This window comes from Barbus barbus, assembly GCF_936440315.1.
Source record: "Barbus barbus genome assembly, chromosome: 34".
Classification (NCBI taxonomy): Eukaryota; Metazoa; Chordata; class Actinopteri; order Cypriniformes; family Cyprinidae; genus Barbus; species Barbus barbus.
Window position 1 is genome coordinate 7128676 of NC_136762.1, and position 12622 is coordinate 7141297.

General features: G+C 36.4%; 2 protein-coding genes across 3 annotated transcripts; one reads left to right on the forward strand and one right to left on the reverse strand.

Moving 5' to 3' along the window:
• Window positions 1–33: 33 nt before the first annotated feature.
• LOC306853792 (thiamine transporter 2-like) lies at window positions 34–8994 on the reverse strand (the record flags this gene model as incomplete). Its single annotated transcript, XM_079391446.1, has 6 exons — window positions 34–201; window positions 328–469; window positions 4317–4509; window positions 5980–6192; window positions 6937–7561; window positions 8848–8994. 6 exons carry the CDS (start codon window positions 8992–8994, stop codon window positions 34–36), a joined length of 1488 nt encoding a protein of 495 aa, XP_079247572.1.
• Window positions 8995–10729: 1735 nt separating this feature from the next.
• Window positions 10730–12004, forward strand: LOC306853949 (biogenesis of lysosome-related organelles complex 1 subunit 3-like). Of its 2 annotated transcripts, none has more exons than XM_079391673.1 (2): window positions 10730–10979; window positions 11117–12004. In XM_079391673.1, the coding sequence occupies exon 2, from the start codon at window positions 11127–11129 to the stop codon at window positions 11733–11735; it is 609 nt and encodes a 202-aa protein (XP_079247799.1). In that variant the 5' UTR covers window positions 10730–10979; window positions 11117–11126; the 3' UTR covers window positions 11736–12004. The 2 variants fall into 2 exon arrangements, with proteins under 2 accessions (XP_079247799.1, XP_079247798.1); XM_079391672.1 differs by having other exon boundaries at window positions 10736–10809; window positions 11117–11991.
• Window positions 12005–12622: the final 618 nt, after the last annotated feature.

The following is a 12622-nucleotide window of genomic DNA, read 5'->3' on the forward strand; positions in this document are numbered from 1 at the left end:
GCTTAAACTTCCTGTACTTCCTGTTCCTTGTGCTCAGAACTTTGTTCCAATGATGATTTGTGCATCCTCTTCTGCCTTAAACGTTTCTTCTGGATTCTCTCTCTGTGTTTCCATCTCAGGTTTTCGGCACATCGTGGTATACAAACCACTCAAGAAGAAAATGAGTGCAATAATAGAAAAATATGTCGCGTAGACTGTAAACTGGAAGACAAGTAACACAAGAACAATGTAAAAACATGTTCTGGATCCATTGCAAAATTAGCATCTATCGTGCTGATCATGACTATAATTATTCTGACCTATATGGAGGGTGTCAGGTAAACTCACCTGCGTGACAATATCCACCCCAAGCCCGCCGCTATCCACCACCACTGAGGTGATGATTGTCTGGAGGACCAGCGCACAGAAGGTGTTGGCTCCGAACACAAGGGCGTAACGCTCCATGTTCAACCCAGCTGCTATCTGGAACCTATGAAACAAGGACATGGATGTGCTCATCCGTTCATTGACTAAATGGAGAGATGATATTAGTGTTTTATTAAATGTCAGGAAATTTTGATTTCTGGGCCTGGAAAAGTTATTGTAATTAATAAAAAAATCTATCATTTATTTTTCTAGTTGTGCGCAGTTCTAAAAGATGTCATTGGCCGAAGTAATTTAGTGCAAATCTCTTTAACCTCTAGTGCTCCTTATTTGGGAGTCACATGTGGTCTTCATGATCAAAAGTGACCGGACACCTAAAATCAATGTTATATTATTTTTCTTTTGTATTTTGAGAGAATTTCATGGGACTAAATATTTATGCAATAATTATGAAAAAAAATTCCCATTGAAAAAAAAAAAATTATATTTTCTATTACTTTTCAATTATGGCAGTATTTCATGTTAAAATAGAGACAATGCCTTTAAAATGCATTTTTTTAAGCCAGATTGGCCATCTGGCACTAAAACATCTGCAATTCCATGGTTTAGCCCATAGATTCCTACATAGCTCTATATAAAAGGCCTATAAATTCTCTAATTGTTTTTAGACATAAATACTTATTTTTGTTAAGTTGTGGGTTTGGATATACATTTCGACATTTTCAAAAACTTTTTGTAAAGGTTTAGAATTATTGATTTTTTTGGTTTGAAATGTTTTAAAGCGTCAGTTTTTGAATTATTATTATTACAGTCAAACCTGAACACAGATAAAGCATTTTGTATGTAACAAAAATTAACTAATGTTTAATCCGAGATTAATCCTTCTGGGTCTGATTAGAATACCTTCAACCTCTTATTTCAGTTTTCTGACTCTGTATTGCTATATGGTAATAGCCATACCAATTCATTTGAGTGTGTATGTGTGTGTGTGTGAGTGGATGTGTCTGTTTTGCACTCTTGATGTTTTAGAATGTAACCCCTTCCTTGCGGTCCACTTTTTTACTGCATTGTTGTTGAATTATTGCTTTTATTTTTTACATATTTTCTGAGTCACACCAGTTCATAGGTGTGTGTGTGTGTGTGTGTATAATTTGCTGAATTTTTGTGTTTTGGTCAATTTCCCATTCATTTCCTATGGTCAGTCATTTTTGGCCGAAGACCACAAGTGTGACTTTTTTTTTTTTTGCGACCTCTTAGCTTGTTCGAATCAAGCCCTCAGTTTTTTTGTATTCACATTCTGAATGCCATAAAAGTCACCAAGTTTTGTACTATTCTGATGAAGCTGTGAATTTTTAAAGATTCAAGACAATTTTTCGGTCAAAAGTGACTGAATAGCACCAGAGGGATAAATTACTTTTTAAAAACTTTAATCTGTAATGATGAGCGACTGGAAAAATCATGGAAATTCACAGGGACTGATGAGTAGCGCAGCGAATGAAAATATGAAATATTTTTACAATGTACAGGTGCATCTCAGAAAATTTTAATATGGTGAAAAAGTTCATTTTTTCTTGTAACTTATTTCAAAAAGTGACATTTTCATTACATGTAAAGTAAAAGACTTCAAAAGTTTTTTTGTTTTTATTTTGATGATTAGAGCTTAAAGCTCATGAAAGTCAAAAATAAGTATCTCAAAATATTAGAATGTTTCCTAAGATCAATCGAAAAAAAGTATTTGCAAAACAGAAAAGTTTAAGTTCTTTAAAGTATGTTGATTTCTGCACTCAATACTTGGTCGGGGCTCCTTTAGCACAAACTCCAGCATCAGTGAGGAATGGCATGGAAGCGATCAGCCTGTGGCTCTGCTGAAGCACTATTGAGCCTTCAGCTCGTCTGGATTGTTGGATCGACTGTTTCTCATCTTTCTCTTGAAAACATCCCATAGATTCTATATGGGGTTCAGGTCAGGCATGTTGGCTGTCCAATCAAGCACAGTAATATCATGGTCAGCAAACCACTTGGAAGTGGTTTTGGCACTGAGGGCAGGTGCTAAAGTCCTGCTGGAAAAGGAAATCAGCATCGCCATAAAGCTTGTCAGCAGATGGAAGCATAAAGTGCTCTAAAATCTCCTGGTAGACGGATGCATTGACTCTGGACTTGATAAAACACAATGGACCAACACCAAATCATCACTGACTTCAGAAACTTCACACTGGACTTCAAGCAGCCTGGATTCTGTGCCTCTCCACTCTTCCTCCAGACTCCAGACCTTGATTTCCAAATGAAATGCAAAATTGACTTTTATCTGAAAAGAGGACTTTGGACCACTGAGCAACAGTCCAGTTCTTTTTCTCCACAGCCCAGGTAAGATGCTTCTGACGTTGTCTCTGGTTCAGAAGTGGCTTGGTAGCCCTTTTCCTGAAGACGTCTGAGCGTGGTGACTCTTGATGCACTGACTCCAGCTTCAGTCCACTCCTTGTGAAGCTCTCCCAAGTGTTTGAATCAGCTTTGCTTGACAGTATTCTCAAGCTTGCGGTCATCCCTGTTGCTTGTGCACCTTTTCCTACCCAATTTCTTCCTTCCAGTCAATTTTGCATTTAATATGCTTTGATACAGCACTCTGTGAACAGCCACAGCTTTCAGTAATGACCCTCTGTGACTTACCCTCTTTGTGGAGGGCGTCAATGATCGTCTTCTGGACCATTGCCAAGTCAGCAGTCTTCTCCATTATTGTGGTTTCCAAGAACAAGAGATACCCAGAATTTATACTGTAGGGATGGTCGTTTAATGAAACTCAAATGTAAATATTCTAATATTTTGAGATATTGATTTTTGACTTTCATCAGCTGTTAGCTCTAATCATCAAAATTAAAACAAAAAAACTCTTGAAGTGTTTTACTTTACATGTAATGAATCTTAAAATATATGAAAGTTTCACTTTTTGAAATGTGAGAAAAAAAAAAGAAAAAAATGAACTTTTTCGCCATATTCAAATTTTCTGAGATGCACCAGTAGCTGTTAAAATATATAAATTTGTCTACCCTCTTAACCTTTGCAATGTGTACATTATTTATTTATTGCATCTACTGTATATAAACACAGACTTTGCCATGCTTTGCATTGTCAGCTCACTTAAAACAAATGGACCCAGAATTTGTCTGTCAGCATTACAGGTCCATCTTCACCATTGCACCAATTAACAAACAAACTTTTTTGTGCAATTCGAAGTGTGCTACACACAGGTGAGTGGGCCTGTACAAACCACCTGTAGTAACACACTGTCCTTTATGTGCAGTAGACACTTTACACACACTGCTGCGTGTACACAATCCCACAAAAGACTGATATACAATATATGTATGTTTACATGCTCATGCACTACAAATCATCCTGCTCTGTTCCCCAACCAGCTGCTTGACTCAAAATGTCTCTCTTTGCACATGTACAGTATTTATGTGAAGCATTCGTATTAGTTTGTATTTTTTAGTTTGTATAGGGTAAATATTTATGTGAAGCATTCGTATAGTTTGTATTTTTTATCTTTTATTTTTTTAGTTTGTATAGGGTAAATATTTATATAGAGTATACTTATAATTAAAATCTGTCAGTAGGTTAGTTGTGTATAGGTTTATAGTGTTTTTTTACTTCATTGTTGTATGTCTGTATTTATGTAGCACCGTGGTCCTGCGAGGCACGACATTTCGTTCCACTGTATGTCCCCACATGTAGCGGAATGACAATAAAGCTCAACTTGAACTTGAACTTAAGGTGAAACAACGAGGGGTCAGATAAGAATGTACACCTTTCTGAAAGTTTATCATGCAATTACGTTGTTAGTTTGGAGCGGGTATAGGTTGCATTCAGGACAATTCAGTCCATGATAACATTTAACTTAATTATTAATAAATAAACAATCTGTTTCTGTTAAGTCACATATTTTAAACAGAACTTACATGGCAATGGTGATGAGCAGCATGTACAGGCTCTTAAAGATGATGTAGCCGCAGTAGCAGACCCAGATGTTGGCACTGAAGACCATTGCGAAGAGAGCGCCGCCCTCCAGGGCCGAGAGTGCGCTCAGAGTCACCTCTCCCCAGCGAGACCAGTCTGCAGATGAAAAACCAATACCGTACGCCGCTGCGGCCCCTGTGGTGCAATATTTTACAGTAAGAAACACATTAAAATACAGTCTAAAGGCCCGTTCACACCAAGGACGATAAAGATATGACTTTAAAAGAACAGTCCACAATACAATGATAACGGCACAGCATTTTTTTACCCAGCTAATGAAGAATACAAACATTAACAGCCAATCAGAATCCATCCTGCTTTAACGAGCTCGAGCATTAATGGGATAGTTCACCCCAAAATTACAATTCATTAGTTGCTCACCCTCATGTCGTTCTAAACCCTTAAGTCCTTTGTTAATCTTCAGAACCAAAATTTTTATGAAATCTGAGAGATTTTTGACCCTGCATTGACAGCCATGCAACTGACAAATTCAAGGCCCAGAAAGGTCATAAGGACATTGTTAAAATAATCCATGTGACATCAGTGGTTCAACTGTAATGTTATGAAGCTATGAGAATACTTTTTGTGCGTAAAGAAAACAAAAATAACTTTATTCAACGGTTTCTTCTCTTCCATGTCAGTCTTTGATGCGCATTCACAACAGTACCACGACACATCAAAGATATCTTAATTTGTGTTCCGAAGATGAACTAATTTCAGTAATTAATTACAGAATTTTCATTTTTGGGTGATCTCGCTTTATAGCAGCAGATGACAAAACTGCAGCATGTGCTTATAATAAACAGAATGTTAATTGCTACTTAGTGTGTGGACGTTAATACATATATCTTTATAGTTGTCATTCTTGGTCTATCAGTTTGAACCCGTTAATTATGTTTTATATAGTATGAATATGGAGAGTAGGAATGAAATTCTGATGTACTACATCTGGCGTGCTGATATAATTACATGACCTTCAGTGACATTTGTGTCACTTTTCTGCCAGTCGCCAATCACACATCCTCTATTGAGGCCTCATGGGAAAGTAAAGTGTCCATCAAATGTGCATTTCAGAATCTCACCGGAAGTCGTAGGTCATTCGAGTACTTTGAACCTACTTTTTATCAAATCCTGTGCATTCAGACGTACTAGCTACTCTTTTGCCGTAGGCAGTTTTTCGCATTCTGTATAGTCGAGAAGTGTTCAACTTCATATGCAACAATGGAGTTTATTGCGAGGTTAGATGCCATTCTGAATTTAACACTGTGACGGGTAGACTTATAGACTTGTTCAGTCTTACCATGGTAAACACTGTAAATATCTTTTACAAATATCTTGATTTTCACAAATCACAATTGTCAAAGCTATTTTATGGAGTTTTGTCTTGAAAGCTTTCTTTCTGGAAAGTTACAGCTGAAAAATCGGTATATTATTCAACAAAAGTACAATTCATTAAATGCACTGTACTTCTATCCCTCAAAGCCTCATTTCCATTCCTGTCAATAATATAATATGGTGCTACGGCCCTGACTAAAGTTTATATCAGGCATAGTTTTTAGTCTCAATTTAGGCTCACAATAAATAAGTCTACTCCCGTCTACTCACCAAACAGGTTTGAGAGGGCCTCCACTCCTCCATTGTAGACCGTGAAGTTACTCGACGGCTCCACGTACTCCCACAGTGACTGGACGTAGTTCACCGTCTGGTTGTAGCCGCAGGTAGCCAGTGCCCACCATACTGACCAGACAAGCAGCGTACGTGAGGAGAAACACTGCAAGAAATCCCTCCACAACCGGAGCAGAACATCCCAGCAGCCACCTGGGATATCATGAGGCCAAACAGAGACGCATTCCATTTAAATTTTCTGGATTCAGCTGGTTAATATTTTAATCATTTATGATAATTTTGTTAGTTATGACACTTATGGAATCAGCTTCCCATAGGAGAGTTCAATCTTTTATTTACAGAGCTATTTACACTTTTTTCAACTTGATCTTGCCATTTTTAGTCAAAACGTCTCCATATTCCAGTAAAATTAGTGACTTCTTCAATCATTTAGACATCTTAAACCCTGCACTTTTCTAATAATCAACTACAAGCTCATATTCAGATCTGCTTCCATCCAGTCAACAACCAGAAAAGATCTGTCACTAATTCCATTTCATTGCAGCTTAAAAGAGCATTTTAGCTATGGGTTCACTTTGGGATTTCCTATGGGTTTTATGTTTTAAATTCTTGGATAGATTGTAAAAGCAGAATGAGATGCGTTTTTCTTTTTTGTCCTCTGACAACCTCTGTAGTCTGATTTAGCAACTTGTTAGAAACCACCTTTTTAAAAATCACAAATAGGGCATAGCTTAGGTATTTTATGGCATAAATAAAACCTAAAAATATCTTGTGTTAACCACAGACCTTATTTAAGGCATTTAACCAAAAACCCAGTCAAAAAAGCCATTGACGATGGAGCCAGAAGTGCAAAAATGCCACTTATTTTAGTTGGTTTAGGACTCATTCCTGAAGCACTCAAGTGATTTTACTAATATGACAGATTCGACTCATTACCTGTCTTGGAAGTTTTTGCACTTGTATTATCACATTCAGCAGAAACGTCTGGTATTTGCTGCTGCTGTTTGGCTCCATCCAACTCTAAGCCATCTTTTTGGCCACTGCTCTGAAGATCCTCCTCTGTCCCAATATGCCCTTCACCGTCAGTCTCTCCTCTAGCACTCCTCATTTGGTGGAAGAACATACTTGTCTTGGGCATTGGGAGAAGAATGGAGCCGATCAAAGCAATACCAGTGAGAACCAGTGTAAACACTAGAATGTTGTTATAGGACATCAGCTCAAAAGAGACTAGGATTTGGCCCAACACTGAACCAACGGTGTAGCCCAGCAGCTGGGCAGTCCGGCAGTACGAGGTGGCTTTCAGGTAATGCTTCAACTCCACCACGCTGTAGAGGTACGTGAAGTAAGCAATGTCACACGACGTCACCACTCCATATGTAAACTGCATGGCCTGCATCTCTGGGACACCATTACACCACAGCAACATCGCCGTGGTGGAGAACAGGACTAAACACTGGAAGACCACCACAGGTTTGTAACGTACCCAATCAGTAAGGAGGAAGACAGGAGCCAGCACTGCCAGGTATGAGTATGTCCACACCGGGAATATCTGATTGGTTACCTTGGGGGAAAAACAAAACAGTGATTTATCACCAACAACAAAATAGATTTATTGCACAAATCTAAATCGGTCACTATATCACAACAATTGATTAATGCAAAAAACTGCATGTAGCCTAACCCTTGTTACACGTTACATGTGCTTACTATTATACTAACACTAAATTATGCATAATTACATGCAAGTAACCCTAAACCAAACCCTAATCCTAACCCTAACCATATAGTAACGAATACATGTAGTTAATTAATATTACTCAGTACTTAAATGTATAAATAGACTATAACAAGGACACCGGAAAATGAAATATAACCATATTAATATCTAAATAATAATATACTAAATATAATTAAAAATTATTTTTATAATTGTAGATTAAATATACTGCTGTAACTATTTGACATGTCATGGTAACTTGCCAAATACAGATTTTTTTTAAATATATTTTTTCTGTCCACTGCATATTTCACTGCAGTATAAATACTTCCTTTTAATTACACAAATATAACTCAGTAATAACTATACCAAAATCAGAGTACCTAATTACATTGTTCAAAAAACTGCATGTAGCCTGTAATTAATTAGTTCAATTACTAAAGAACAAGAAAAATATATACATATCATATAAACAATAATATTGAAATAATAATATAAAATAACTAATAATACTATATATTAAAAAAATGAATTATAATAATTTTAGATTAATTGTAGCATGTCATGTAGCTGTTACTATTTAAATTGTCATGTCAAATTGCCAAATATAGATGTTTAAATACTATCTATCCACTGCATATTTTATAACAGTATCATATTTTTATTGCACAAATCTAACTCACAATATCACAATAACTGACAGCCGTAAAAGGTTATGCTTTCTCTATAATGAATTTGCAGAGACTTAAAGGGATAGAGCACTAAAAAATGACTATTCTGTCATCATTTACCCTCATTCTAAATCTTTCTTCTGTAGAACACAAAACATATTTTAATTTTAGTTATTGTCAATACAATTAAAGTCAGTGAGTTCAAACCACCAATGAACCCCACTGACTTTTATTGTACGGCAAAAAAAACACAGAGACATCTTTAAAAAAAAAAAAAATATTTGTATTAAACTTCTACAGGTTTGGAACATCATAAGCATGAGTAAATTGTAATTTATAATTGGGTGCACTATCCGTTTAAGGTCTGCTCACATTTATTTCTATGAGTCATGACGAGTTTCTGAAATTCTGATATCCAAAAAAATGTTAATAATTAAACGTCTTGAAAGGTCACCTTACCTGCTCAATGGTTAGGTTCTTGTCTGGTCCAGTTAGGAATGGGATGAGAAATGGCTCTAAAGGCTTTACTGTGCTGAAGAACCCATAGATGCATAACAGAGAAGTGGGATACTTCCAGTCCCTCATCCAATGCTTCAGAGTCTCCATCTTTTTAGATTCAGTGTTTCCTTAAGTTGGATGTAAATACGGTAAATCTATCAGACTGAACACTATAATAATATAATCTTTATGTTATTTTCAAAAGAGCACTATTTTGGCATGCACGGTTTACCTTTGCAGGTGCGTGAGATCTGTTTTCATGGAAGTATTGCTCCTGTCTTGAGATAATCACCACTCAGTCTCAGGGTGAGAGTCTCTGTGTGTCTGTATGTGCTGTAAATGAGCAACCAGTGATCAAAGTTCTGCTTAGATTATTCTGATTACACCTTCATTCTGAGTAATATTGTTATTCACTACATAATCAGACCTTATTTATTATTCTAATGCGGTCACGGTGCACACACACACGAGGAGGACACAGGAACACGCAGACGAGGACAGAACTTCAAATAATAGTCTTTACTGATAACATCAAGGCAGGACACAAACAGGAACACCGGGGAGTAACGAGTAGACCAGACGACGTCTAACTCAACAGACAGGACTATAAATACACAGGTAAATCATAAATAACGAGACAAACACAGCTGGACAAGAATTAACTAATGATTACATATAACAAGGACAGGTAACAAACCAAATATGGACACAGGGGGCGGGAACACATGACACACACGACAGAGGACTAACAAATGCATTGTTCTCATCAACTTGTTAAAAGTCATATTTATTATAATTCTTTATTTGTGACAAACCCAAAATTAATTTTAGAAGGTGTTGAGCTAACTGAGAAAAAGTACAATAACAAACATATTTGTAATATTTTCCAAAAACAAAATGAAATATCTCCTAGAGGGATTTATTTTTTTATTTTTTTTTGGAACTCTATAATTTAGAATATTGACTAGAGAAGAACTTGGTTAATTCCTTTTAAATATTGTATTAATAATAAAATAAAATAAATACAAAATTATACATACCATTTACCCTTCTAAATCTGTAATATCAAGATTCTCTGATATTGATGATATATGCTTTTTTTTAATAATGAGAAAGAGATAATGACCGACTGTAAAGTCGTAAACAAGTTTTGGATTGATTTGGCAGATTTTATATTTAATTTAATGAATATTAATTATTGCTTTACTTTTAAGGATGCTATTATGTGTATTATGAAAACAAAAGCAATAAGGATCTAGAATTTATTGTTACATTTTTTATTTTTTTAGCAAAATGTCACATACATAAAAAATTCTTAATTCATTTCCTATGTTAAATTTATTTTATTCTGACTTTGACTTTTATATTTCTTCAATAAGACTGTTAAAAAAAACAAAAAGTCTGTGAAATGTTTAAAATAATATGATACACTCTTCAACCCCCCTGGTACTTTGTAATATCCTTATTCTTTAAAATTGAATGTGAGCTACGCCTTTTTATTTATTTATTATTTTTTTCTCTTTTAGTCTTATTTGTTTATATTTTGTATTGTTATTATTTGAATGTTACCCTTTTCTGCAATAAAAAAAATACTATGCATTGTTCATGTTATTAATTTATTAGTGTTTAAGATTCATGGCTTTGACAAACTTTACCTAAGTCGTGTCTTCACTCTTTAATAGTATAACTGTGGCAATATTTCTTGTTATTTTCTTCTGGTTTTGGAGTAGAGTAGGTTGCGTTTGTATTATTATTTATTTTTATTTTATTGTATTTTTTCACTTTTGAACTTTTATTTTGAATTCTTTGGTCGGCCTTTTATTTTGAATTCCAACCTAATTCTGGCACTTCCTATTTCAAACTGGTATCTCGTGACAAATCCTATGATACTTGCTTGCTTTGTGGATTAAAAAACACCAGCAGGTTAGAAAAATAGAAAAACTTTTATTGCTTTATTAATGTAGCTACTGTGCAAAATTAGTATCAAAATAGACAATGTTATCATAACTTAACTAAAAAGTGTCAACAGTATGATAATGCTACAACAAAACGTAAATACGTCGTGACTTAAGCCTTTATGGATATATACCAAGGTAGTGCTATGATATTCCTTGAAGTACCTTTCTAGATACTTGTGTAAATGTGATTACATTTTATAAGTTATTGTAATGGTGTACATTAAATTATCAAAACTTCTTAAGTAATGAACTGATTTAAATGTATCTTCCAGGTGTGCAATCATGGCAAGCAACAAACTCCAGATCGTGGTGCAGGGAGAAGCATCTGAGACGGACTCAGATGATGAAGTGTACATCACCTCTGCTCCTCCTGTCCATGCTTCATCATCATCATCATCATCAGGGATGAAGGTGGCAGGAGAGGCGTCTGAGACCGACAGCGAGGACGAGGAGGAGAGAGCTCGCAGACTAGCCTCAGAAAGCCATCAACAGATGCTCCGCAAAGACCTGCCTCCTCTCATCGTGATCAGAAACACACCTGCGACTGCATCCGGACAGGAGGATAGATCCTCGCCTGTGTCCAGACCTGATTCAGGTAGGTTTAACACGTTACTCCAGCAGAAACTGCAGGAGAGCAATGCACGGTTGTGCACGGATGTCAATCAAAGCCTGAAACAGGTGTATCAGAACGCAGCACGGGACATAAGACAGGCCACCGTTCACCTCAACAACTCTCAGACAGGCATCATCAACGCGTCCCACAGCATTAGACTCATACTAGAGGACCTGAAGTCAGTGTCTGAGAAGATCGACATCATTACCAGCTGTCATCTGCTGCCGGACATCACCATGCCAAACCTGCTGTCTGAACAATCCCAATCAACTGCTTAGGACCACGATGAGATAGCTGCATGTATATAAAATGACAAATTCTTTGAAATATTATTGCTAAATATGGGCCTGCTGAAGGTCCAATGTTACCCACAACTTGGATACATTTTTAAGAATTTCATGTGTGCTACATATAAATAGCATTTGACCAACATGGTTATTATTAAGAGTTATTATCAATTAATAACATGAAAATTTGTGAGTGTGAGTGATTTGTTGCATGCACTGAGGAGACAATAAATTCTGCAAGTTATAAAAATTGTAAACTTGTCCAACGTGTAAACTAAATTTCTTAATTTAGTTTCTCTTTAACATACATGCTGAAATTTAGATTAATATGTAAAAGAAAGTGTATATTTTATTGGACAGTCGTGGCCTAATTGATAGAGAGTTGGACTTGTAACCCGAAGGTCGTGGGTTCGAGTCTCCGGTCCGGCAGGGATTGTAGGTGGGGCCAACACTCTCTCCACCCTCAATACCACGACTGAGATGAGACCCTTGAGCAAGGCACCGAACCCCCAACTGCTCCCTGGGCGCTGCAGCATTGGCTGCCCACTGCTCCAGGTGTATGTTCACTACTGTGTGTACACATGGATGGGTTAAATGCAGAGCACAAATTCTGAGTATGGGTCACCATACTTGGCCACACACCACTTCCCCCTTCCCCTGTTTTAGGGGATATGTTACGCTGCCGATGTCCAGTGTATCAGATATACGTCTGACCTCTGATCACTTGTCACTAAAATAGTCATCAGAAGATATGCTTCAAGCTTGCGTCCATATGTGGAAATTGTCTGAGTTTATCTAGGTTTTAGAACCAATCTGAATTTTGCTGACTTAAGCACTGACACAATTAACAACCTCTGTCAGGGAATAATTGTGGTGAT